Below are 27537 nucleotides of genomic sequence, written 5' to 3'. Positions count from 1 at the left end.
GGTCACCAATGAACTTAATCTAACCTGCATGTCTTTGGACTGCGGGAGGAAACTGCATCGGACCAGACAAGGAGAACGTGAAAACTCCAAGCAGAAAGGCTCAAATTGTTAGGAACCGCTGCACCAAATTGCCACCACTGTATATCTTTTTAAAACATATTTCAGCATATTTTACACAATAAATCTGCAATACGACCAAAATATTTTACACAATGCTGCGTCCAACATTAGGAGTCTCTAACATGTCGAGGCTGAGGTGTGCAACTGGAAAAAAATAGTCAATGGTAAATTAAAATTTTGTATCTTCTGTTTAATATTTTTCTTTTAGTTGGTCCGTATTCTTGTGACAGAATATTGACTTGCTGTCCTAATTACTATTTACCCCACAAATATAGAACATATCTGGAAAAGACATGGAAGTGAAATTGATTTACACAACCGCCTGATATCACACCTACATTAAAATATCTGTGGAAGGTTTAGAAAAGTATGTGAGTTTTTAACAGAGGGTGTTACTGACTGTCAGAAGAGCAACAGACTGTACTGTGACAGTCTGCCTTTATGGGTTTTTAAAACTTGCTGTTGCCCTATACCCCAATCCAGGAAACTAATGAGTTTTACAAAAATGATAATAATAATCTTTTTCAAAATTGCCTTAATTCAATCATTGATACCATCTGAACTGCTATATGCTTACTGTAATACTCTTCTAGCACTTGGACTACATTTGAAAGTAAAAGCTTGCTTGCTTCTGTGGCATCAATCAGAGAGTTTGGATAAGAGCATAAAGTCACAAAGTGAAAATGACAAACAATGTCAGATGATTTCTGAGAAATGTGCTACATTTCCTTGTATTTATTAGTGTCAGCTTTGCAAGTCAATAGGCATTGAGCACAAAACAAACAAACTGCATGGTTGTTTTAAATCCATACAATTGAATGATACAGTTTTCATGAAATGAAAATAAATTTCTAAACAACAGTGGAGACTCAGAGTTATTAATGTAATTTCAAATTACCCAAGCCAATACACAGACTGAAGGAGTAAAACAATACTGTAATAGGAATGCACTTTACTGTGTGTTAAATAAGATAAAGAGAGTCAAGATCAGCCATTAAGTTCACTGTGAGCATCACTACTACATCTGCTATGGCTAATTCTCCATACAAATAAATTACATTAATTTACATCAGAAATATAAAGTATGCTTCTATGAAGTTCAAACTGTAAACTAACTTTCAAGTATCACGTAGTTGTAGTGACTGAGGTTATTACTGTAACAATAACTTACAACACAATGAGCAGTTCAATAAATAAACAAGACCATAGACTTTTGTTCTTTAACCAGACAAAAATGTACAAAATCACATATAAAAAACATCTGTGCTACACGTTTTAGTGTATTTCATATAAATATAGACAATAAATACCAAAATAAATAAATAAATAAATACATATAAAAAAAACGACCTAAGAAAATTAGAGAAATTAATACAAATTAGAGCTCAGTACTCCTTTCTTTCAAAATGACTGTGGGGTTGATATCACTGCTGCTTGAGTGTGATGTGCTTGAGTTGATGATCATGGATCCCGTATCTTTAACGTCGGGCACATGAAAGGACGCCACGGGACAGGGGCCCTGGACGTTATTGCAGACAAGCCTCTGCAGGGAGGCGGTGTTGACAATGTCGAAGCCCACGGTGCCTCCGAATGTGCTGGGCTTCCAGTACTCTGGTGAGCAGATGGGGTTTCCCATTAAGCCCTTGAGGGAGTAAGGGGCCCCCATCTCCACCATCGTCTCCCCAAAGATGGCATTAGGCCTGGGTTTCTCCACCAACAGTCCTGGGTAGAGCTCCACAGCGTCGATGTGTCCGTACATCTCCTCGAGCAATGCGGCCATTTCTTTTTCTCCTGAGTAACACAAAGGAGGGAGAAGTTTTAGTTAGTCTGGCTTCTCTCTCTCTTGTCAGCAGCTGTAAACCTTGCTGCTAGTCAAAATATGAGCTCCGTGTTTTGACTGCTTCAAACCCAGCAAGTAGGAGATAAACACAATCGCTCTTCTTTCCTTTACTTCCTTCTTTTTGTTTCTCTTACAAGCACACAGGTGCTGATATTTCTCTCTCCTCATACATCACACTTAGTTTTTTAATCAACATTAAAACCTAGTTTTTGTGAACTTAAAATCTCCTCTGAAGTAGGAGGTCTCTCCTGTCTGTTTATGTCTTGCTCTCTTGTGATGACAATCTGCTTACAGTATCTCAGGATGAACATCTGGTTCTTAGAGTCATGCAAATAGATTCCTGACCTCCAAAGCTGCTGGGGACTGAAACTATTTCTTTAATAATAAGTAATCTATTATATAAGCTTTGATCTGTAGAGGAGTGTTTCTCCAGCTTGCATATAATTCCTGTAATTACTTCATGACAATGCTATTTATAATAAAAGAATAATTTGGCCTGAGGCAACATTTCTTTTCACTTCATGTTGATAATAGCCTCTTCCCTAATCTTCTGATGTCAACCTTTCCATCTGTACATATGGTTTTAATCTTGACTCACCTGTCATGTCTTCAAAAGAAGTGTAGGGCTTCATGGAGAATCGTTTCCTGTAGGCATTCAGAGACTGGTAGCGCATTTGTCTGCTGTTTTCAATGGACTTAATGGCCACATACATGACAGGTCCTGGAACATTTCTACCACCAGCAACCTAAAAGAATGAATGGAAAGTCAGTTAATCAGGCTTACAGTAGTGACACTAACAGTGACGTTACAGTTTTAAATCTAAACACTGTTCTTACCCGTCCTGCAATCTGCTTGGAAAACGACTCCACAAGGTTGCTGATGCCGTGCTCAGTCACTACAGAGTTGTTGAAGATAAACTGTTTGTAGTTGTAGTCTTTCTCCTCAATGTGGAAGCTATCAGGCATCAGTGGGTGCCAGTGGTACAGGGTGTTGAACTCGGATGCAATGCGGTTCTGGTACTGGAAGCGCTGGTTGAACAGCAGCTCGGGGTCAAACTTGAGCTTGAAGTTGTAGCCACTCAGGTGCTGCACGTAGTCCTCGATCACAATCTTGATGGTCTCTCCTACAGGACAAATTGATAAAAATGTTAATATGAAGGCCAGTTTCACATTATTTTGGAGATGATTTGTTACAGTAAATATTTAGTGACGGTTTGCAATGAAAAACTAAACATTTCCTGTTAAGCTTTTCAGTAAATCCTGTTTTTCACAGTAGCGTGTGAATGCTCCACTGTGTGCAGCATGGTTGCTAGTAGGTGATTACCAAAATAAAAAGTACAACTTCCTCTTTTTATAACTCCCTTGGTAACTATATTAGTACCATGGCAAGAGCATCACATGCCTTTCTTGTTATTATTTTCCCAGATACATTACAGCAAATGTTTTTAAATTTTTGTGCAGTTGTCAGAATCCAATAAACTTACCGATCAGAATGAGCCGTGAAGTCTGGAAAAGCCTTTCGTCGTCCCAGTCAGGGTGGACCTCCTTCAGCACATCACACACCCGGTTGTGTTCCCGTAGCCAGATCGTGGCGTACATCATCAGACCGGGGACCAGGCCGAACGCCTCGTGGCCCACAGCGAAGCGGTGAGCTTCAGGAACATGAGGAGGGTAGTGCATTTCAGCACCCACTTCCTTTACTGTTGGGGGGTACATCTCTCCATTCACCATCTGCAGAGTTACGGAATAGAGGAAGCAACTTTTAGACACTTATGTGGTCTGAGGCATTTGGCTGTTTAAACTATGTTACAGCTGTCTCTTCTCATACCTGATATTTAAGCTTGCCATCCTTGAAGAGTCTGAGCTTGTGTTGCCTCTCCAACTTGTCTCCATAAATGTGGCTGAGGTCCACCTGAAAGCAAACACAACACCATTAATAAACTCTGCATTTATAAATGTGGTCTCTTTGTCTGCCTTTACTGACTAAACTCTTATGTGGCTTGAAATCTGCTGTGCTTACCCCATGGCCTTTAGCTACAGTAAAAGCAGGTCCTTTCTTCATATCAGATTTGAAGAACTGGTGGGTGAAATGCTGTGCGAAGAATGCAAACATCAGGCTGGTGCCCTGTGGGTCCGGGATAAACTGTCTTCTCAAGAGAAGCTTTTCAGCAAGGACTTTAGCATCAGGAAGCTCCTTTTTACCTGGGGAAACAATTAAGAACATGACAGTAAGCAAACAAGACTAAAATCCAGAACATAGTCAGTTTAATGAGGATAAAACTGAACTGAACTGAACTGAACTGAAACTGAAGTTTACTTTCATTGTAAATTCCTGAGTTTTTTTCTGAAGTTCAGCATAAAAGAAAATCTGAAAAAACAGTTTCGTGTTCTTTAGTTTTGGCTTGCTGGGGCAGGTTTTTTATTGTGTTCCCTCAGCACATTTCCACTCTGTCAATCCAGCAGAAGGGATGATTTCAATGTGTGCACTTCCCCTGATGTAATGGGGCCAAGAGACTCTTACTCAGTATTCAAGAATCTCAGAAAACTGGTTCTCCAAAGGCAGAGACTCACCTGCAATTCCCATAGGGGTTGGGCAATCCTCCGGCACAGGGGGGAGGGTGCGTGTATAATAAGAAAGGTTGGAATAGGCTTCCCAGCTTTTGTAATTATAATCCGCATTGAAAGTTGGAGGACTGTCAATCATGTGGGATCGGGCTGGAAAGAAAAAAAAACATTTAATTATTAAAATAAGCCCTCAAACTGCTTCTTTACAACCTGCTGTACAAATTATTTGATGTTTTTATGAAGCAGTTTCCAATCCATCTTCTCATTTTGCGGTTAGCCATTGACACTCACATGTCAGTACATATCTCATGATGGCGTCTCTGAGAAATGAAATGTTGTTGATGATGTTCCAGAAGCCCTTGAAGTGGGTGAGAAGGTAGTGGACAGTGTTGGGCGATGGCTTCAGGGATATTTTGACCCAGGTGAGGAAGTCAGCTGTGAAGGCCAAGAGAGAGGGGAAAAATTAATTATTGACAAATCACCACAACAAAGTGCATCCTTTGATTTTTGTTTCACCTCAAGTGTGCCCTTCATACTTACGCGTTGTGCAGTTTTGTCCATGATATCCAGTGCGTGTGCAGTCACACTCATAATTATCTGTCCCAAGCGCTGTACACACGCCCCTGTTCTGGCATGGTTCTGAGCAACAGGGGTTACCTGCAACAGACAGACAATGTTAGGCGGTTATAGGATTCACTTAAGCTCGGATACCAACATAAATCTCTTAGGAAAACCTTAAAATATAATTAAATCCTCTTAAAAGACTCCAATATTCCTTACATTATGATATCATTAATCTGTAAGCCAATGAAGACATAGTTTAATGGTATTATTTTAAATATTTCTAGTGTTAAAGGCTGTATTACTATAATATCCATGTCAACTATTGTGAGTTGTTGAAGGGTTTAAAATCACGGCAAAAAAAAAAAAAAAGTCCCAACACAAAACTTAAAACCGAACTTCTTGCTCCTGGTTAAGCTGTTACAGATCATTTCAGTTTTTCTTTACTTACCAGCTTCGCAGATGAGAAAACCCAGCGCCAAGAGGGAAACCGTGAATGTGAGTTTGTTCATGCTCCAAAGAAATAGTCGGATTTTTTTTTTCTTTTTGCTTTCCTTCTCTCCTCTCTCTCTGTCTCTCCTCTCCTCTCCTCTGCAGTTGAGTCGCTCTGAGGCTGAGAGTGTCAATGTCCAAAGCGGCTCCCACAGCACTTTTATACAAGCACGGTGACGTCACCTTTTTTGGCCAACCAAAGTAATCGATTAGTAATATCACTAGGGATATTCCTTCTTTCACAATTCCAGTTGGATTTTTAATTTATAATTATTCTTTCTTCTTTTTTTCGGCACTAAAAAAGCTATTTGGTTATCGTTCATTCTGATTTTGATTTACTTATTTTTGCTTCTTTTTTCAATCAAATTTCTTCAGAGGAAAATATTTAAAAATGAACTTTTGAATGTGTGAAAAGTTCCAACTTTAACATGTGAACGTGTGTTTCTTCACATTCACATGGGGATTTATAGAAAAGCGTTTTATGATCTTTTTAAAAAAACTATTTTTATGTTTCTTATACGGCCACGTTTACAGTATTAAAGCGACATTTAAAACACATAAATAGACAATATATAAAGACAAGATGTCACATATATAAATAAAAAATAAATATAATGTACTATTTGATTATTTAGAAATTATCTGCTGTGAGCTTTCACTCTTTTTATTGTCTAAATGAATTATTACTTAAACTAACAGTGCTTCTTGATTAACATTTGATGGCAACACTGCATGGACTTTATTGAATTATAACCGTGTTAAACATGCGTTTGGGTCGATCTACCTAAAGGGTAATATCTGACTACTACAATCAACTTTAGCGTCACTCCTGTGTCATATTTTTATTCAATAACAAAGTTGTTTATTCTGTCAACACAGTCAGTCCTTTCGCGACCTCACGTGGACATGATTGCGCACTTTATGCCCAGAACAGTCATCCGCTTGCAGGTTTCTCCGCTGAGTCAAAATCGGACTCTTGTTTGGAGTTTTTTCCGTAACGCTTGTCATGTTTTTTTTTTTTTTTTTTAAACAAATTTTATTTTAAACATATATTTATTTTTTCCGTGGAGTTTGGTGTTTAACTTTTCCCCTCAGCTTGACTCACAATTTGCGACCCTACTGACTGACTGTGCGCCGTGCTGTACATCTGCCGAGTAGCACCTCCTCCTCAACAGCAGCAGCGGCAGTGGTGGGACGATACTCTCGATCACCATGTCACAGTTTTCAGGATTTGTAAGTTGATAGCGCTTTCCAGTTAAGGTACGTTTCCATTTTCTTTTGTTCTTTTTTATTAATTTTCAAGATAGTGTTGTGTTTTCACCCAAATTTGGATTGGACAGAGTTTATTTTGGAGAGCAACGTCTGAGCCAGTTGAACCAGCGTCTTCGGCAGTTCACTTTACGCAACTCAAGAGTATAAGGAAACTGAAAACGCGCTACTGCTAACACTTACAGACCAATAGTACTTGTATTAATGCAGTTGGCAATATCCTGTTTTAAGCACAAAGTGTGGCAGATCAGAGCGAACAGAGCAAGTTAGTTGCCTAGAAGAGAGCGAGTCTTTATAGTCATTAATATCTCTTTTGTTTCGTATCTTGACACACTACCTACCATGTTTTATGTTTACATTTGTGCAGTTACAGCTTCTAATGCTACCTCTACTTCCTACTACCATGCCATTTATAGCATGTTAAAATCTCACACCATCAGGTCTCGTCACATCTGACCTGCACTGCCCAGCTGATAAGAAGCAGGCAAAACCTGTTTGTAGTGGCCTAATAACAAGTGCTGAATGAAGCCTGTAATCCAAGAGTCACTGTCATGACTTTTTTTCCCCTTCAAATATCTCTTTTGGGAAATCCACAGTGAGTTATAGAAACTCATTCTTAAGACTTTTCTTATTAATCTGCCATGTCTCAGACAGGACTACACTTGTACAGTAGGAACCTTACTATAGTCCTATATTTCCAGTAGCTGCTTTGCATCATGGCTGGTTTGCTGTGTGTCTCTTTGTCACTTTTTGCGTCCTCGTATGAAAATGTGGTGCTGTGAAGTGTCCTGGCCGATGTTGGCACACACACACAGGACTCAGCAGCCCTACATGCACTCATTGTACGCTGCAGAACAAGGGCAGACTGAACTGGCACTTTCAAAAAGTTGGACCACTGATGCAACCTACGTGACCGCTGCTGTGAACACACAGACTGTACGTGCTCTCAGTCCCCTCAGTAATGATACGCTTTGGTGAACAGCTGAGAAAGGACTCGCTGACCTTGATATGCTATCACACACACACACACACACACACACACACACACATACACACACATACACACACATAGTCTGTATGCAAATTTCTTATCATCATATGTGTGTTCAACCAAAGAGAAAGCCTTGATGTAATGTTATACAAACACCTTTTTTTTTTTTTTTAAATATCAGTCACATTTGCCATACGTCGCTTTTTACTGGCATATTTCTCTGTCTTTGTCTCTACATATGCATTTGGTGTACTCACACACACACACACACACACACACTGAATTGTCACTATAAGCCCAGTCCTCCTATCTAGGGTTTGTGGCTCAGCACACTTCCCCTTGCCCCTCTCAAGAAGCAAAAGGCTTCACTGATATTTCTGAAGCACTTACTTAGAAGTTGTTGAGGCTGTGGTGATCCTGTAGTGGTGTGATGTTGTTGACTTACAGGCTTACTAAAGGTAACTTCTCGGGGAAAATGGCACATCAATGTTTTTAACTTCAGAGCATCACATATTTAATAGTGTTTTTTTCATGTAAATGTGATCTGTTTTTGCACTGATTTTAAACTTTTTTGTTTCATCTTCCAGCCTCCAAATGCTCTTGAATGAGATGTTTTGCTGAGTTTAACTTCACATCTTGACCAAGGTTTTCCTGAGAATTACTCATCGGACCACACACAATGGCTTCCAATATAATTGTGAGTATCAGGAATTCCAGTAGTAGTTTCCAGTAAGTTCTGCAGTAAAGCTGAGTCAAGTTGAAGCAGAAAAAAGAGATATCAGTCGGTTTTCATCATGCTTGCTGATTTTTCAATTCTACAGGAGAATGCATTTCACTGTCATTGCTCCAAAGCAAAAACATTTGTGCATGTATTGCATCAAGCACCTCAACAGCAAAGATTAGAATGAGATAATCTATCAAACAGTGGCATTCACAGCCCTATAGGACAGATTTACATCTGTTAAAAGTCTCACAACACTTTCTATTTTAAAGACTTGTAAACGGTTAGATGAAACCAAATTCTCATTCGCATACCCAAAGTTATGCAACAGACCATCACAAACAAGCGTGAATGGGCACACTTTAAAACTACAGTAAATATGTACGGATACCAATATTTCTCAAGAAAGTCTGATAGTTTTGGCTGACACAAAAACACCACAGAAAAAAAAGCCCAACTTCTGAACTTAATCCACTATGTGGGTGGATATCTACAGTATGAAGGACAAAAGGAACATTGTTTAGAGATTAATGACATCTAAATACGCCTGTATTTTAACTTATGTCTCACATTTTCTATTAAATTGAAGAATGGAGACTTTAGTTCAAACTCTATGTTTGGTAACACTTTATAATACAGCCCACGATTAAGAGTGTACTTTTATTTTGTGTATCAGTTACCAATAATATACTTCCTTAGGTTCCTGCTGGTGCTTAAGTGTAGGTACAGTGGAAGAAAGACTATGGGGAACAAGGCAGAAACAACTGGGCGTTTTAGAGGACAGGATAATTAAATATTCAAAGTATTGTTGTAAAGGCTGGTTTCCTACAGGGTACAACTACGGGGGAACAAACCCTGAAGTTTTGAAAAAATGGAGTTAACACTGATATTTTGCAGAACCTACAAAGTATTTTGTAGTTATGATATGAAAGGAGCTTTATGGAAATCTATCAAAACCCTCCTGGAACAGTTTCCAGGTTTCCAAAATGGCGACAGGTATACTCACCAATGCTTAGGAAGCTCAAAGAAAAGGGGCACAAATCTGGAAATAACGAGGGCTCGTGTATGGAGTACAGCAATGTACTAATAGACAATTTAGACTACAAGTGTAGGTTCTTTGGATTGACTACAGTTTTAGTTTTGGATGAACTACTATACCACCAAGAATAGTGCCCAGTTGTTACTACCTTGTTCCCCATAGTCTTCTTCTTAAAGATATTCCGATACCATTGTTTCAAGTTTTCGTGCCAATTCCGATACGTGAACATTGGATATCGTCCCATACCGAGTACCGATCAGATACATGTGCGTTAAAAAATAGATATACAGTATTATTATAAATATGATATTTTATTTTTTTTGAACAATTGCATACAACTAAACCTGTATGAATGCTATCATTGTTGTATAGCCTGGCTCAGGTTAAACCCTTTGGCAGAGTCAGAGTCACATTATGGCGGTTCATGACTTTGCTATCCTGTTTCAGGGCTAGTAAATTACATGGTGTCGGTTTGGTGCACAGACACAAGTTCTCGCCAATACCACATTTTAGGCAGTATCGGAGGAATTTCCGATACTGCTATTGGTACTTCTTCCCCTGTAGATACATTTAAGTATCAGTAGGAACCATATTTTATCGGTATCTGATCCATACAACAAAATTACATCCCATTTCAGTTAAATCCTGCATGTTTTGTTGTCCAAATGCAAGGAGAAAGCAATAATTGATCATTGTGAACACAGCTGGGAAATGATGATAGTCAGTGTCAACATGCCGGAAATTTCAGATGTTCTCACTGATAGAGTCATGAACCTGCATTGACCCTGATCTTAACTATTTCTTCTGCAGTGTGGGTTATGTTAGCTTACTCAGCTTCTGGCATCTGAATGTGTAATCTTTGTTATCATTGTTGTAAGGATTAGGGTGGTTTGCCCACATGAGGGACAAACTGAACTGAATGAATGTTGTATTGCAGGTGGAACAGCAGTTTTCTCATAAATTCACAGTGACGGTTGTTCGAGCCGAGAGCGTCACCAAGGGAGCGCTCGGTGACCTGTGTGAGTCTTAATACGTCTTTTTTGCCCCTACTCATGTGTAAAACATATATTTATTTAACATGCTGCATGTATGTGGTAGCAACGTATATGTGTTCATGCTATTTTACTCACCAAACTCATTTTGGATTAACTTTTTGCAAAACAACAAAATAAACATACTTTGACTTCGATATTCTCTGCTATTTATTAACGCTGTTGAATATGTGTGTGTGTGTGTGTGTGTGTGTGTGTTTGTGCAGTGGACACCCCAGATCCATATGTGGAGCTGTTCATCCCAACAGCCCCAGAGAGCAGAAAGAGGACCAAGCACATAGACAATGACATCAATCCAAAGTGGAACGAGACCTTTACCTTCATATTAGACCCCAACCAGCAGAATGTCCTGGAGGTAAGACCTGCCTTTTATCGTCTAGCACGGTCTATACCAGTGCAGGATTACAAGCAGGGATGTAATGGAGCGCAAACCCACATAAATACAGTGTACCGTTTTTACCCTGATATGAGATAATATGAGATACATTGTATCATCATTGACTTGACTTGTAAGTTCTCAAGCCAAAAAAAAAAAGGGTCAATAAAACAAAAAAAACAAAACAAAGCATTAGTTCAGGGTCACCTGAGGAGTACATAAACTGAGGCTTTTCTGTTTCATTGTTCAACATCTTGGTTAGAAGATGGGTTGTTTAGGTAAACGTGAAATGTATTAAATGATTTAACTGCTGATGTTTATTCCATTCAGTTAACATTAATGGACGCCAATTACGTGATGGATGAGACGCTGGGGACTGCGTCCTATGATATCACCAAGCTCAGCGTAGGCCAGACAAAGATGGAGTCTTTCCTCATTGGCAAAGTAAGATATTCAACCCCAGCGGACTCTCTGGCAGTTTCACTATCATTTAACTCATGTTGTGTTTGTTGTGGCATTGTTATCACTAATATAAACTGAAAGATGCCCCGACTTCTGAAGATATTAAATGTGTGAAGATAACAGGGAAATGTGGATGGCATTTTCCATTTTATATAATCTTACATATGTATGTATATAGTATGGCATATTGCCAGCAGAAGATATGGTGTATGTGTATGGAGACACAGCACACCAATTCTAGATTTAAAAAAATAAGTTTAAAGCGATTATTTACATTATCGCTTTAAATTTTTTTTTTGTCTGTCTTATTTTCTTTTTCACCTCACACAGTTTATTTGTGGCACTTCCTTCCCTCCAGGAAATTGTAATGTTGTTGTCACAACAATTAACACAAACAAGTCCCTATGAATTTTGTGCGACCTTGCAATTTCAAACATTCAATCCCAGAGAAAGCCCACGAAATCTCGGAGGGACTGATTACCAACCACAATAAGCTGCTCCTACACTGGACAATAACCACATATTTCATTGTTTTTACAGGCAACCAAAGTATTCTTAGAGATGTCACTGGAGATCTGGTACGTATTACCATGAAAACCAAAAACTGTGTCAGTAATTTTTGTTTCGTTTCAATTTAGCTTTTAGCAATACCAGTCATATGAATGAAGGCTTGTGCAAACCTGCCTCAGGTTCAACAAAATACAGAGGAACTCCAGAGGAGTTCACTGCAGAAACTAAAATTAGATCTAAAGGTTGCATGACTCAGTAACAGCAGGATACTGTAATATAAGGTTACAATGCGCAATGATGTCCATCGTATAATTGTATGGTGATTAGTGGGAAGGTTTGGAAATACCGCACATACTTTAAGAATGAATAACTGTGATAAGACGTATAGTAAAGGGTAAGACGCCATGACTGTTGTGTTTCATATCAGACCACCTTGAGTCAGAGCTCGTCTGACCTAAAGATCAGTTTCATCATCCTTCAGTAGTGTTACATACACAGAGAACATATCCTAAATCTGCCTCTCAGCAGAGAATGTTAAAGCTATTGTCTGTCTATCAGATTTTAGTAAACCCTTTGTTATTTGTTTCTGCAGTACTAAGCTCGACCTGCGGTTCAGCCTGGCCCTGTGTGACAAAGAGAAGCGGTTTAGACAGACCCGCAGAGAAAGAGTGATGCTGGGTATCAAGAAGCTTCTAGACATGGAGAAGCCTCGTTTCCTCCCCAGCTCTCCAGAGGAGGTGGGAACAGAGTGTCAAAGTCAACTTTTAACGTAGATTTAAGATTGCAGCTGTTTTTATTTGTAACTTGTTTTCAGTCATTTGTGTAAATCTGTGAGGGGAGGAGTTTCATCATATGTATGCACTCCACTACATATTATGCTTGAGTATCAAACACTTACATGTGTCTGTTGTGGGCTGACATAAAGGAATTCTGACTGATACCTAAAGGAATTAGGCATTAGTCATTTTGGACTTCTATGCGTTATGCTGAGAGTTTGATGAGAAGATCAATACCACTCTCATGTCAAATATTAAGCTACAGTCAGCAGCCATTAACGCTTAACTCTGGACTGAAAATGTGGTGAAAGAGCTAGTCTGCCTTATCGGCCTAAAAAGTCTAAAGCTCACAAATAAACAAGACAGGGTCTAGCTATGATAACTGTTTCCTGCCTGTATCTTCACATTTACATATTCGCAGTGCAGAGTGGGTATCTCTTCTTATCTAGCTCACAGCACGAAAGCAAGTAAGCCTTTTCCCCACAATGTCAATCTATTCCTGTAATATTAGAGTCACAATAATGAAATTGAGTCTGTGAACTTGTTCAGGCAGTCCACAGTAACACTCACATGGTACATCCCTTTTCTCACATTTTTCATTATGGCTGTGAACATAACCTCTCAGTGCTCTTCTCAGGTTTTTACTGCTAGCCTGCCATTAGAGAAGTGTCCAGCTGCAGCCTTGCAGACGCTACAAGCCACGCCTCCTTTAAAACACCTGCGAGTACATGAAGTTACTGTGAGAGACAGCAGATAAAAAACAAGTTGAAAATCGTATTAAAAGTGGCTATTTTAGCAACTATTAGGCAGAAGAAATAATGAGGATAAACTATGCATCGTTAGCCTAACTGCTAAAAATATACTTATACAAAATGTGGATATTTATGAACATCAGAATGTAGTTTTTATATGTTTTGTTTTATAATGTGAATAATAATAAGAAGAACATAGCAAATGCACATCTGCCTCTGATTTGGCCTGACCCTGACATTTTCTTTTAACCCTAACAATCTCACCCCTCCTCATGTGAAAACCAAACCAACCAGCAAATCAGAGGCAGAGTAGGACTGGTCTTTGTGAAACGCAGGTTGGAAAAAATCCTGTTTCAAACCCACGCTTTTAACAAAGGGCCAACTTCCTTCATGTTCTTTACGTTCTTATGTTCATGCTGCACCTGAAGCAGGATATACTTGTGCCACCACACCGCTCAGCTGAAAGCTACGCTGTCATTTGCTGCTACTGCTGCAATTCATAGAGCATTTCAAAAGCCCCACCTCCACACCGGCAGCAGCCTGTCAGCTCTGAGTCTACATTCCCCAAAGTTAATATCATCACTCTCCACTCCCTGCTGTACTAAGCTTGGTGTTTTCTTGTGGGGAATGATAAGATATGAGCCTAGATGTCACATATGCTGTTAATGTTATACTCACATAATAATCCATTCCAGACGAGTTAGCTGACTGAGCTCTAGCAACATTATATATCAGATATAGGGATGATGGGTGTGATATGTGTGCTTACAGTGGTATCTCTCATTCCAGTACAGATTCACTCTTATGATATTTAGCATTTACTTGTGAAGATAAAAATGAAAAAGAACATGCAAATCTTTGAAGTCTGTTTCCCTTGGTAATGCAACCAGACTTGCTGACTTGCTAAATTTAAAGGGGTGATGCACTTTTTCACACGTTGTGTTCTCATGCAACATTCGCAAAGCTCCAGCTTCTTCTCCTCTGCTCTGAGCTAAGCGAAAAGTTTAATTTTCTTCTGTGGTTTTGGCTAGATGCCCTTGGGGTCGGCTGTAATCTCCAGCCAGTCCTGCTTATGTTTTCAACATGTGCCGGAAGCTCCAGAGGAATGAGATAACCAGCTTCTGCTCTCCACTATACTACAACATCTCTCCCTATCCATGAGGGCTCTGGTGGAAATACATCTAAATATTCAGGACTGACCGAGAGATAAACATATCCTGCAGACAGGAAGTAATATTGCACCATGAGAATTATGAAATAGTTGAAAATCCAGAGGCGCAAACATTTTTCAAAGTCTGACGCAACTGGCATGGCACCCTCACTGTATAGAGGCACTGGAGGGAAGTTACTCAACCTGAAAGAACGAGATAGAAAGAATGTGAGACTCTAAGCTGTGTAGTATGTAATTATGTGATTAAGTATGCCTTTGTCTTCTTTTTCTTCACATTATGACTCTCTCCCTGTGTGTGTGTGTGTGTGTGTGTGTGTGTGTGTGTGTGTGTGTGTGTGTGTGTGTGTGTGTGTATAGGTGCCGGTGATCGCCATAGCAGGCTCAGGAGGCGGTTTCCGTGCCATGATCGGCTTTGCAGGTGTGATGAAAGCCCTGATTGAGTCTGGGGTCCTGGATTGTGCCACATATGTCTCTGGCCTCTCCGGATCGACATGGTCAGTTTTAATTTCTCCTCTTCTCCTCTTTTCTTTTTTTTTTTAACCTTCTCTTTCTCTGACCCCTTTTGTTTCTAAAGACACTTTCTCTCTTTATCTTTTTCTTTGTTATTACTGCCATGTTTCTTTTGCCCTTTCTCTCTTTCTTTCCGACTCTCCCTCAGTGTTGCCTCCTCCCTTCTTTGGGAAACTTTCCTGCCTTCCTCTGCTGGTATGAAGCTGTCATCAAGTGAGCATCTCTGGCTTATTTCAGTCTCCATCTTCATGTTTATGGAGTGACTTACTGGATACAAGTACAGTACCTCCTGCATAAACCGTAAAGAGCAGAGTGATTTTCTTGCAATGACTGATCTGACAGAAGTTTAGACACATTGCTCTTTTCTCTTTATCCCTGTAGGTACATGTCTGCTCTCTACTCTCACCCAGACTTTCCAAATAAGGGCCCAATGGACATCAACAAGGAGCTGATGAAGAGAGTTAGTGGTAACCCACTGAGGCTGTTGCTGCCCCAACACATCACCAACTACATCCAGGCCCTCTGGACCAAAAAGGCCACAGGGCAGCCTGTTACCTTTACCGATATCTTCGGTATGCTCATAGGAGAGACGCTTATACCTTCGGTAAGAGCCACCTGACAGCTGTTTGTGTTAGTTTTGATTGGATTCCTTATTTCTCCGTCTCCTTATGGCTCTCCTTCCCCTCAATCTGTGTTTGTTTTTTCTTTTGAAGTCACATCCCTCACCAGGTTTATTTATGCTTTTTATTTTCATTTTGTTCTGTATTTCTTCTCCTCCATTTTTATTTTACTTCCTCATAACAATGACAATGAGATGAAACTCTTAGTACCTGCAGAGTGTGAGTGTAAATGATTCATAGACTGTGTTCTCTCCTGCCAGAGGATGGACATCAAGCTAAGTAGCATCCAGGAGAAAATAGACCAGGCCCAGAGTCCTCTTCCTCTCTTCACATGTCTACATGTCAAGCCAGATGTTTCTGAGCTCATGTTTGCAGGTAAATATCATAGGTTTTACAAGTATCTGCATGTGCATTTTACGTTAAATTGTGTGTTTCATGTACCCCATGTCGCACAGAGAAGTATTTTGCATATGTAATGAATAACTAGAAATGATCAGATGAGTTTGACGACATGCAAAGTGAGCTGTCCTCTAATGACGGCTCTGTGATAACAACATCGAGGAACTGAGTAGTGAGTACAAGGTCATGACAGAGTCTGGGTTAGTCCCCTGTAGTACAGTACTTCCTCATGGTTGAGGTTGCTTGCACAGCAGCTGTACACTGAATAGAAAATACAATAAAGGAACAACAGAAATCTCCAGTTATCTGTGTTTCCTTAAGCCTCCCTGAGTGACAGGGGGAAAATGCATGATCCTCCACCATAAATAACCATATTTTATTATATCCACACCAAAGGAAGGTAGTAAAATAAAAGCACAGGCTGACCTTTCAACCATTACCGTTAATAGCAAACCATGACTCTTAAACCTGGGCCCTCTGACCCCCCTTCCCTTGTAAACTAACAGCCAAACTTAACTTCAATATTTAATAAAGTTTGTTCCTCTACTTCATTACATGGGTTATGATGTGCTCCAGTATACTTTGTATATATTTCTCTGAAGTAACCTTGATACAATTATGCCACGACTGCCACAATAAAAAAAAAGCTATTTATTTGTGGTTAATGAAGTGCCAGTATTGTGCAGTACCACTTTGATATGCATCAGGGCGAGGCCACATTCGTTCCTGGTATAGAATTACATTTCCTATTGTTAGTTCTCACCATTACAGCTTAACTTAAAAAACTGGCCTTTAAGAAAAAAAAACTCAAGTGCTAAGTCATTACTAGTGTGACTCAAATAGACAAAATTGTTCTTCAATTATTGTCTAAAAGGCTTTAAGAGGTTTAAGTATTTCTTGTATGTGAATCTGTCCATGTGTTTTGTATGTTTGAGTGCTTTTATGTATGTGACAGCTTGTTGCTGTAAAAATTTTGCAAATGCGTCACAATGACTAGTTGGTATAGAGAGAAATGTAGCCGGGGTCGGAATAACCCCCAGGGACAAAATTAAGCTTCGGGCCCTTAATGACCCCAGTGGTTCGTCCCTCTCTCTGTAGTGTGAATCCTGTTGTGCTTAAGTACCAATTTACGTACCTTTTTGACAACTGCAGACACACTTTTTAATCTAATTTCAATCTAGGTGTCAGATATAAAATACCAGAAATGTATTTTTGGGGCATGAGGGACTGTAATGCCCCAGATGCTGAATTGAAAGTAGCCATTTCCTCTAAGGCTGCCGAAAACCCAGACTTTTTATATTTACTGCCTCACTGTGAGCAGTGTCATTTGTAAATTTGTACAGTGCAATAACTGCGTTTATTGACTTTACATGCAGAATGATGTGTTTTGACAGGTACTTGAGGACTATGGTGATCATATTGGTTCCGAACATGTGTTGCATTACTGTTGCATTAACACTGAAGTTTTAACCTGCAGACTGGGTGGAGTTCAGCCCGTATGAAATTGGGATGGCAAAGTACGGCACCTTCATGACCCCCGACATGTTCGGAAGCAAGTTCTTCATGGGAACTGTTGTCAAGAAATACGAGGAAAACCCTATTCATTTTCTGATGGGTGAGAACTGTTGATGTTTTCAACTGTGCTGCTAAACACAACCGTCAGACCATGAGCAAACCTACTAACAGTATGTTTTCACTGTTATCAGGCGTGTGGGGCAGCGCCTTCTCCATTCTGTTCAACAGAGTGCTGGGAGTCAAAGACACAGTTGGTGGCAGCACCATGGAGGAGGAGTTAGGTAATTTTTCGTCTGCTTCTCTTTCTACATGTATTTATTTGTGAGCTGCACTGTACAGATTTAAATACATTTGTTTGATTGACTGGAAGAGCACAGTAATCCCAAAAAATCTCCCCGATGCTGTGCTTTGGCTTTCGATCAAATTGCATGATCTTCATCAGCGCTTTTAAGATTTGAAATTTGAGATTGAAAGTTATTTCTTGACCTGCCGAGGAATATCGTGTGATATGATTAAAAGCTCCGTAACAGCCACTATATGGATAATTTATTCATTTTAAAGATTTTTTTACCCACTTTGTCTCCGGCTAGAATTATCTTTACACACATAGTAGGTATCATCAGAACTTCAAAAATAGCCAACCTTAAATTATCTCAAAAGATTTCCAATGTTTAGCATGGCTGTGTGTGTGTTATCACAACAGTGGGAAGGTATCCACTTCTTGAAATGATTCTGACAGCTCATCGGATGTTTGTTTTGGTTGAATGCATTTGTTTGGGTGACCTTTAAACAATGAATTGGTTGTATAAAAGTGTTCATCTCCACCCACTTTAAGAATGCATTAGTTTATGAGGTGTATTGCATTTCTCTTAGGACTCTTATTTTGATAGATAAACAATAGACACACAGTAAATTTGATAATGTCACACAGCTGAACAAAACATTCTGTTCAGTGTTGATATGTGATAAAAAAAGAAATTTTGAAGTTGAAGTTGTAACCTGAGTGAAGGTGTCTTGTGTCTTACAGAGCAGATCAAACCACAGCACATCGTTGGGGAAGACAGTCTGGACAATGACGACGAGCCACGCAAAGGTGATCTAAGACATGCATGATTCATAAAAGGAGCTTGCGAACAGATACCACATTGTGCAGCGTAATGGTGCAGCAGAGACGTGTGGCTTTTGAATGGTGTCAGTAAACATTCTGATATGTTGTTCGGTCTGAGGGAGAGTTGACGCCTTAACAGTTTTTTTTTTTTTGTGTTAATGTTTCCATTTGCAAATGTTAGAGTGACACAGCAACATCAGAACAGCCACCGTGGTTACTGTCAGGTCAGGAAAAAGAGCTGATATATCAAGCTTTCACTTAAAAGTCTTTGGTTTAATGATCCCATTAATAATGATCTACAAGTTGAATTTTAGGAATTTAGTGCGTTTTTTTCTCTGCAAGTGTGAGCTGTAGCTGTGAGTGAAATAGAAGCAAGCTATAAATAGAAGGAAAGAGGAAGAAAGAGAAGGGGTGGAATAAGATGACTTTTGTTTCAAATGAATTACCCTTGAAGATGAAAAACATTTTTCATTGCACAAAAATGGGCAATTTAATATTTCTGGAGATTGATCACTACTGTTGCTTTAATATTGGCTTCATTTGCCAGCCACTGAGGTTGCCACTTGGTCTCTACCTTATATATACTGTCCTTCTATTGCACTGCTGAGGGAAATATTTGGCTCCTTAGCTGCCAAAGGCTCCACTGTGTTAACTAGTGTCTGTAACTGCATTTGGTGCTGGGAAGGTAGTGTACAGAGCTTTTCTGATGGTAAATGGTAAATGCACCTGTATTTGAATAGCGCCTTTCTAGTCTTCCGACCACTCAAAGCACTTTTACATTACATGCCACATTCGCCCATTCACACACTGATGACGCAGCAGCATACTTCGACACCTTTTTTTTTAGCAACATTGAGGAACTGTCTGATGTTTCCGTCATTTGACACAGTAAATACACCTGCGCTGCCGCCAGATTTCAGTCAAACAAGGCTTAGAATATAGTTTCAGTTCTTTCTGACGAAATTAAAGCAACCATTTCAAAGTAGGAAAGGTAGATTACATTACATTTTGGCAGGTAAACCGGTAATTTTTCTTTTTTTGTTATGTCATTCTTATAATCTTGTTTGTTTTTAATGTTTATGTATTTTAGGTATTTAAATAACCTCATTTAATTTTGTTGCAGTTTAATTTCTATTTATTATTATTATTTCAGTTTTATTACAGGAAGAGGTTAATTTTCTGAGTAACAGTTGAATGCTTTGTCACACAACATCTGACAGTGTTTTATATGCCATCATTTAATGTTCAGGCGGGACAGAGAACCAGGAGGCAGAAGACGAGTACCATCGCACCGCTCAGGCTAGCTGGGTTCAGCGAATGTTTACGTCGCTCTTCAGTGACTCTTCTTTATTCAACACAAGAGAAGGCCGCGCGGGGAAGGTATCTGAATATGTTCCTTGTTCTACCGGAAACCACGAAATTATATAACACTCCATACAAAACACTGCATGTGCTCTAACTGCATTCTTGTTTCACTTTTCCTATATTCAAATTCACATCAACCTGCCTTACCTGCCTTTTACTCTCTGTAACACAACTCATCCTGTTATCAGGTTCATAATTTCATGCTGGGCCTGAACCTGAACACCAGCATCCCATTCTCTCCAGCGAATGAGGTCACGTACCAAGCCCCTACACCTGAGGAGGAGGTGGATGCCGTCACAGGTAAGACAAAGTGATTGTCAGGACTCACTGCTTTCAGATTTCATTGTTGCAGCAGACAGGACATTGTTTATCATTTTAAGCCATTATAAATATGATGATTAAGGAAGCTTTAGATTTTAAAAAAAGGTTTGTTTCTACAACACAGATATTTGGCAGAGTAATTGAGCTTTGCCGGTATTGGAAGGTGTGGTATGAAAAAAATTCACATACTCAGCCCAGATGAGTCATTACACACACATCTTTTGGGTCCGATCATGTGGAACAAAATTTGGCTGTAGACAAAAGAAATTTCTCAATCATGCTCCTGTTTTACTTATTTAAGCAAGTCAATTTTTTCTCAGACCCAGATGAGTTTGATCGTATTTATGAGCCTCTGGATGTGAAGAGTAAGAAGATCCATATAGTGGACAGCGGCCTGACCTACAACCTTCCCTACCCTCTCATCCTGCGGCCGCAGCGTGGTGTAGACCTCATCATCTCCTTTGACTTTTCTGCACGACCCAGCGACTCCAGTCCCCCATTCAAGGTCAGAGTCTGACTCTTTTTACGGTCGTGAATTGCTAAAAATGATCTGTGCTAGCAGAAAAAAATCATGACATTTTTTTTTCTTTCTAAATGTGTGGCACAGGAGCTCCTGTTGGCAGAAAAGTGGGCTCGAATGAACAAACTCCCATTCCCCAAGATCGACCCCAAAGTGTTCGACCGCGAGGGCCTGAAGGAATGCTACGTCTTCAAACCAAAAAAAGGAGAAAAGAACTGCCCAACTGTCATCCACTTTGTCCTGGTCAACATCAACTTCAGGACATTCAAGGCACCTGGTAAGTATGTGCACACGTGGAGGTTTCCACAGCATGCGTGGGAAGGGAAAAAAAAAGACTCTTTGTATTATTGTAATAATTATGATGTACGTCATGGCACATGAGGCATTTCTTCCTCGAAATTGCACACTGGAATTCAACCATATTCCGTCAGTAGGCAGTTTTTTTATGCTTAGTCAAAAGTTGGGCCCCTCATCTGAGTGACCCCAATAAATAAAAGTCTCTGCTTAAGGTCACAGTGGTTTCGTGCTGAAAATGCCTGCTTTTAAACATACCTGCAGAATGTGAGTGTGTGCACTCCCGTGGGTATGAATCACAGTGTGTTCAGTGTTTTATGAGCTGCTGCTCGGTTGAATGATGGTTCCTTAAGGAGCCAGGTGCTGGTAGGGAATCTCTCGCTCCAGTGGGAGAGCTCTATGTGTAAACAGGCCATATATCATGAACCATACAAAGACACACAAAACACCACATCTCCACATCTCCACATCTCATCTCCACTGCTTCCTCTTTACCTTCAGTAGGTCATCAGCCCACATACTTCCGCTGTCTGTTTATGTACGTTACATAAGCTTTTTGCACTCAAACGTAAAACACATCTGATGGAAACCATAAATGGACTTCCTGTTCCCACCGGTTTACTTTTGTACGCTTGCTGCTTTTCCAAAGCACAACTTGTTTCCCCCATGCACGGCCTTTCATCTTTACACCTGAAATAATACAATAGAAACTAATTCAGGAGCAATGTTAAAAATGACTGTTTTGAATATTGAGTTTTGACTACGGCTCCACAATTACAGCACTAAATACTGTAGTTCTGAAGAGATTCCCTGGCCTACTAACCTTGTTCTCATCATGAATTTGATATTTTATTCAGTTGCACCAGGACACATTCCTCGTAGGTGTAAAAACCTACTTGGCAATAAACATAATTCTGATTCTGATTCTGATTAAAAATTACATTTCTGATTCAAAAATGATCATTCCCACACTGAACAAGCTCAACATTTATTATGTATTTTGTCCCTACTATCATCCCAGTGGATCTGTCAGAATTTTCGTGAAATTGACTTAATCAATTAACTCTCTTTTTAATTTATTCACAGGTGTTCCCAGAGAGACTGAAAAGGAAAAGGAGCTGGCTGATTTTGACATCTTTGACGACCCTGAGTCACCATTCTCCACTTTTAACTTCCAGTACTCCAACGAGGCCTTCACCAGACTCCATGATCTGATGGAGTTCAACACTCTCAACAACCTGGAGGTCAGTTCCGCCCCTGTGCGTGGATAAGGTTTTATGACATTAAACAACCGGAAGGAATAGCAATGTATGTTGCAGTTTATAAAAGGGGATATTGGAATTACATTAATTCCCTTAGTCATTCATTGTTAATCTATTTTCATTCAGTGTCATCAGCGGGGAAGTTTTACATTTTTGGTGTAAGTAATCAATCTAAGTTTGCAAAACATTTTAAATCCCCGACCGGATAGTACAAGTCATATCTGGTTTACAGTAGGTGTGCCACTGTGAAAGGTCAGATTGACTTTCACTTACTGTATCTGAGTCACTTCCCTGCTGAGTAAGGATTTAAACATGATGCAATGTGTTTGATTTATCTTGTATGTCCTCTAAAGATACAGGTTGAGTCCGACTTGTAGCCCTTTGCTGTGTGTCATCGGCTGTCATTAGCTGACTTACATACCTTAAAAAGTAAAACCACTGCGAAACACTAAAATCTACGCCCAACAGGGAGAATTGCGAGTCACCAGAAAGTCACAAGCTCTGCGCAATTAGGCAGAATATGATGGAATCTACCACAAAGAAAAGGAAATGCAGCTATAACAAAGGCGTGGGAAAGGCAGAATATAGCAATAGCCATAAAATATCACATCAAAAGTAAACTAAATACAAATATGCAATCTACTCGCTGTACTGATGGTCTCGTTTGTTTATGTAGGTCATATAGAGGCATTAGTATTAAATGGAGACTGTTTCATAACCAGTTAAAAATCCCTGTTATGGATTTCATGTTATTTTTCCTCACTGATTTTATAATATTGATTGATACATTGATTGATATTTTCCCCTATAGGTGATCAAAGAAGCCATCAAGGACTGCATCGTGTCCCGGAAGGAGAATCCCTCATGCGGCTCTCTTCCCTTCTCCCTCAGTGAGATCCCGAAGAAGAAGTTTCTCAAAAGAGATCCTCGGGTACAACCCTGGAATCACCTGGGAAATAATAACTAGTAGCCTGATCGAAGACTTTGGATAAAGTGGACTTTTTGTAGATTCTGTCTTAAAGAAAAGCATTTTCTTTTTGGAAAATGCTATCACCTTGATCTCTTTTCTATATACGTTTAATCATACTTTTAATTCTCTAAAGAACCTTAAGGTTAATTGGTACAAGCCTTATGATTGTGTTCCTGTACAACAGAGTGAGACTTTTCATCTGGCTTTATTTGCATGAATGTGGCTGCTGGGAAAACTGACGCTGTTTATTGAGCACAAACAGCTGATGTCTGTCTTTTCCCTGCTGGCTGCGAGAAAGACTGGAAAAAAAATCAACACTTACTAAACACTGCAGTGTGGCTGGATTGTTAGAGCTAACATTTTTCTTTTGTTTTTGATATCTACTGAGAGTTCCTGTGTTAAACTGTGCTATCTCTCTATCTCTGTTAGTTTGAAAGAAGTGAATACTTTCATCTGCTCATTCACTTCACTTTCATGCATCATGTGAATTTTCTTCCCCAGTTGCAGCATTCCTAATTCATGCGGACACTTCTTGGCTTCGGTTCATGCTGCCTCGAGCAAAGTTGTATTTGCATGTTTCCTATGACTTTTTCTGCAGCCATGCTGTTTATAAATTGTGCTTTGAGCTTTGTGAATGCACTGTCAGAAGCCCCACCTGTCCTGTGTCAGCTGAACTCTTTCCATATTGAACGTGCAACTGCAGAGCATGCAAATCTCCATGTTTTTTCTGTTTTTTTTCACCGGATGGCTCGTCTAAACATGTAATCCTGTTTGAAAACATGGAAGAGGAGCTTGTAACCATTGGTTTTGTTTGATAGCAACTCCTAAACACGCCAAGTGCACCCCCTCTGATACCTCAAACATCCCAATGATGCTTATCCACCTACAGGGAAAGAGCACTCCCTGCTTGCCTGTAGGGAGTGTCTCATATTAAAGCCACCATTTTGGAAAAACAAAACTTGATACCATAGAAACAGCCCTCTCTCTCTCTCTCTCTGTCTCTCTCTCTCTCCATCGGGATAAAGGTGTGTTTATTTTCCCGACCATGTTGTTCCAGGCTGCTTTTTAGATATAGGCACAGTTTGTTTTTCTCGAGCCATTTCCTCCCTCAGCGAACCCAACATGCTGCAGGACTCCTCTAACGGCCCCACACTGTGAAATCAGCCAGAGAGGGATGGCTGGGTGGAGTTGTGATGTGCTATCACGAGACCCGCTCGCAGCTGAAAATGGTGGCTCTCTGCGGCACTCAGTGGAATTTTACACACTACACCTACACCTGCAGCAGTGGAGGCCTGGAATCTGACACACTACACCTATACCTGCGGGGGCCCAAAGGCTGCACAAGGAGCAGTGGAAATTTACACTGAAGAACTTCCTACCCTATATGCTCATGTTTCTGCCCCGCTGGTTTGGAAGAAACTGAGGAGAAAAGTGTTGTGCAGTCTTGGTGCAGGGATTCATGACCTACAAACTTTTGCAACTTGCTATTTTTATCAGATCATTTGTGTCAGTTTTTGCATGTTTTCTGTTGCAGGATTCTCTTATGTTTTCTTTAAAGAAAGAGTTAAGGGAATAGGTTTCTTTGCTTTAGTTTATTCTAGTCTGTTACAAATGTCAGTGGTTGAATAGGTTTTTCTTACTTCTGCAACCAAACCTGAAAAAAAGAGATAAAAAGAGGATGAAGAGTGTAATCAGATGGGAAAACAGCTAGCTTGGCTTTTTCAAAATGTACAAAAACTAAAACGTGCGGATTAAAAAGGCAAGATATAACATGCTAGGAATTTTGGAGGTGCCGGTAAGCGGATTTTGTTACCCTGGGAGACACCCAGGTTAGCCCCTTGTTTTTGGTCTTTAAGCTAAGCTAAGTTAACCCGGCACAGGGTGGGTTCAGTCTTTAGGTCAATTTGCAAAGAAGCACATTCCCAAAATGTTGAAATACTCCTTTAAGACAAAGTATATACTCCAGTATGCAACAACACAAGCATTGATCATTTTACGGAGACATCTCTAAGCTATGATGTTACACTTTTATTTTTATTTTTTATCATAAGGTTAGTTTATTTAGAAAGCATTACATGAGCAGTAGCATTTTATTTCCTTTTTTTCTGTCATATTACATTTTATGATCTTTGATAATGTTTACAAATGTGCAAGATGCTAAACAGTCAGTCCTAGGGAATCAAGACGTGTACAAATACTCCTGTGATCATTAACTGTTTGTATAACTGTATAACTGGCAAAGCATGTCATACATAATGTTTATGTGCATCGGAAAAGAACGACAATAAAAGAGAGAATTCATCTTGTGTGCAATGTTTTCTCTTAAAATATCATATTATCAGAACATCCTTCCTTCGTCCGTGAGACCTCTTCTGAAATAACACAAAGCAGTGAATTAAAAGCTTCAGCATATTCCGTTTCCTTTTGTTTGGCTTAGGTATTTAAAAAATGTTTGATGACTGGATGGGTTGGTATAGATATGTCAACCAGTTTTTTAGACAGATAATATATGAAATGTTGGTTTTATAGTGTGTTGGACTGTCAGTCAAAGCAGAACCTACAGACGTTATTTATATGTCTGTCCTCTGGGCTGTATGACTAACACGTCACCAAAACACCATTCAAGGGTTTTTATTTTAAACTCAGTGATGTTCTCACAACATCCACAGATGAAGATCTTGAAACACAAACTCTTAAAGTGTTAGTTAACTGAAATCCTAAGAAAATCTTGCTCCTTTTGTATCATCCTGTCTAAAAGTTACACATACATATTTAGAGCATGTTGAGATAGCTTAACTTTCATGCACATGTGAAACATTTAAAATTAAATTTCTATTATAATTTTAAGATAAGATAATACTGTATTTATTCTGAGTAGGAAAGAGAGCAAATATAGAATATAATAAGTGCAAGTATAAGAATATCAGTTTAGAGTATTAAGGAGTACTAGTTTGAAAATTATTGATTAATGTCTTGTGTGGTGAGGGGGAGAAAAAAACCCAAGAAAATGTCACAGGTTATCGTATTTTGGACTAGGACAGACCACAACCTTGTAACAACAAAGTCAATGGTATGAAGTTTGAAACATGAGTGTTTGGCCCAACACAATGGAGGTAAGTGGGCTGTCAACAGTTTCCATAGTGACTATTTCCTTAGAGAATTTCCAGCTTCCTGCTTTCTACGAAAGAAATAGTCCCAATAACAGCAGTACATAAATAAAGTTTTATAACTAGGTTCGGGAACAAAGACAACGCCTCAAACTCATCTAATTTACACACAAAACGTAATTAAGCACACCTTATCCGTTCACTCCCTCTTTGACTCAGTTTTCACATCTCTTCCCACCAAACCCTTTCTTCTCTTTTTTCTCCCCTTCTCTCTCTCTCTCTCTCTCTCTCTCTCTCTCTCTCTCTCTCTCTCTCTCTCTCTCTCTCTCTCTCTCGTCTTTAAATACAGGAACCACTGTGGCTCTAAATAAGAGATAAGAAGAGACGGCTCCCCCCACTCAGAGTCTCAACACCCACTCGGTTCCCTCCCATCATCTTGCTTGAACTCCTCCATACATCCATACATACGTCCAAAAACATGATTTCTCCCCCATCAGTTCATTCCTCACCCTTCCTTCCCATTCCCCTTTATCCCTCAAACCTCGACCCTTCATCCCTCCTACAGTTTATCATATTGGTTCACCTTTATCCATTATCTGCAATAAACCTTTCCACATCCGCGTTGGCGTGGTCTTTGTTAGTGAAAAAGATATTGTTTCTGGGAAGAGAGAAAAAGTGAGAGACCTTTTGTTCAGAGTTGGGAACAGGAAGCAGAGCTGCTGTCTTACACACTTCTCTGTGCTTCCACTAGAACAGTCACCCACCCAAAACCCCATAGAGACTGTGTCTGTCCCCCAACCACCTAAATTATTTAAAGAAATAAAAACAAGAGGAGTTAAACATAAAAAT

General features: G+C 39.6%; 2 protein-coding genes across 2 annotated transcripts; one reads left to right on the top strand and one right to left on the bottom strand.

The window, feature by feature from the left end:
* Positions 1-821: 821 nt before the first annotated feature.
* On the bottom strand, positions 822-5716 carry ptgs2b (prostaglandin-endoperoxide synthase 2b). Its single transcript, XM_051377074.1, has 10 exons — positions 5538-5716; positions 5066-5182; positions 4817-4960; positions 4532-4675; positions 3981-4162; positions 3789-3872; positions 3445-3691; positions 2798-3084; positions 2559-2706; positions 822-1911 (listed from the first exon to the last, which is right to left on the bottom strand). Exons 1-10 carry the CDS (start codon positions 5596-5598, stop codon positions 1499-1501), a joined length of 1827 nt encoding a protein of 608 aa, XP_051233034.1. The 5' UTR covers positions 5599-5716; the 3' UTR covers positions 822-1498.
* An 811-nt stretch (positions 5717-6527) lies between these two features.
* On the top strand, positions 6528-25882 carry pla2g4ab (phospholipase A2, group IVAb (cytosolic, calcium-dependent)). Its single transcript, XM_051376730.1, has 19 exons — positions 6528-6838; positions 8426-8535; positions 10536-10617; positions 10857-11005; positions 11357-11470; positions 12029-12066; positions 12591-12735; positions 15055-15191; positions 15589-15811; positions 16088-16202; positions 17704-17841; positions 17933-18022; positions 18769-18834; positions 20099-20229; positions 20403-20514; positions 20856-21040; positions 21143-21332; positions 22436-22593; positions 23423-25882. The coding sequence occupies exons 2-19, from the start codon at positions 8518-8520 to the stop codon at positions 23576-23578; spliced, it is 2247 nt and encodes a 748-aa protein (XP_051232690.1). The 5' UTR covers positions 6528-6838; positions 8426-8517; the 3' UTR covers positions 23579-25882.
* The last annotated feature ends 1655 nt before the right edge of the window (positions 25883-27537 follow it).

This window comes from Dicentrarchus labrax, unplaced genomic scaffold (assembly GCF_905237075.1).
Source record: "Dicentrarchus labrax unplaced genomic scaffold, dlabrax2021, whole genome shotgun sequence".
Taxonomy (NCBI): Eukaryota; Metazoa; Chordata; class Actinopteri; family Moronidae; genus Dicentrarchus; species Dicentrarchus labrax.
This window is presented reverse-complemented; position numbering and strand designations above follow the sequence as displayed.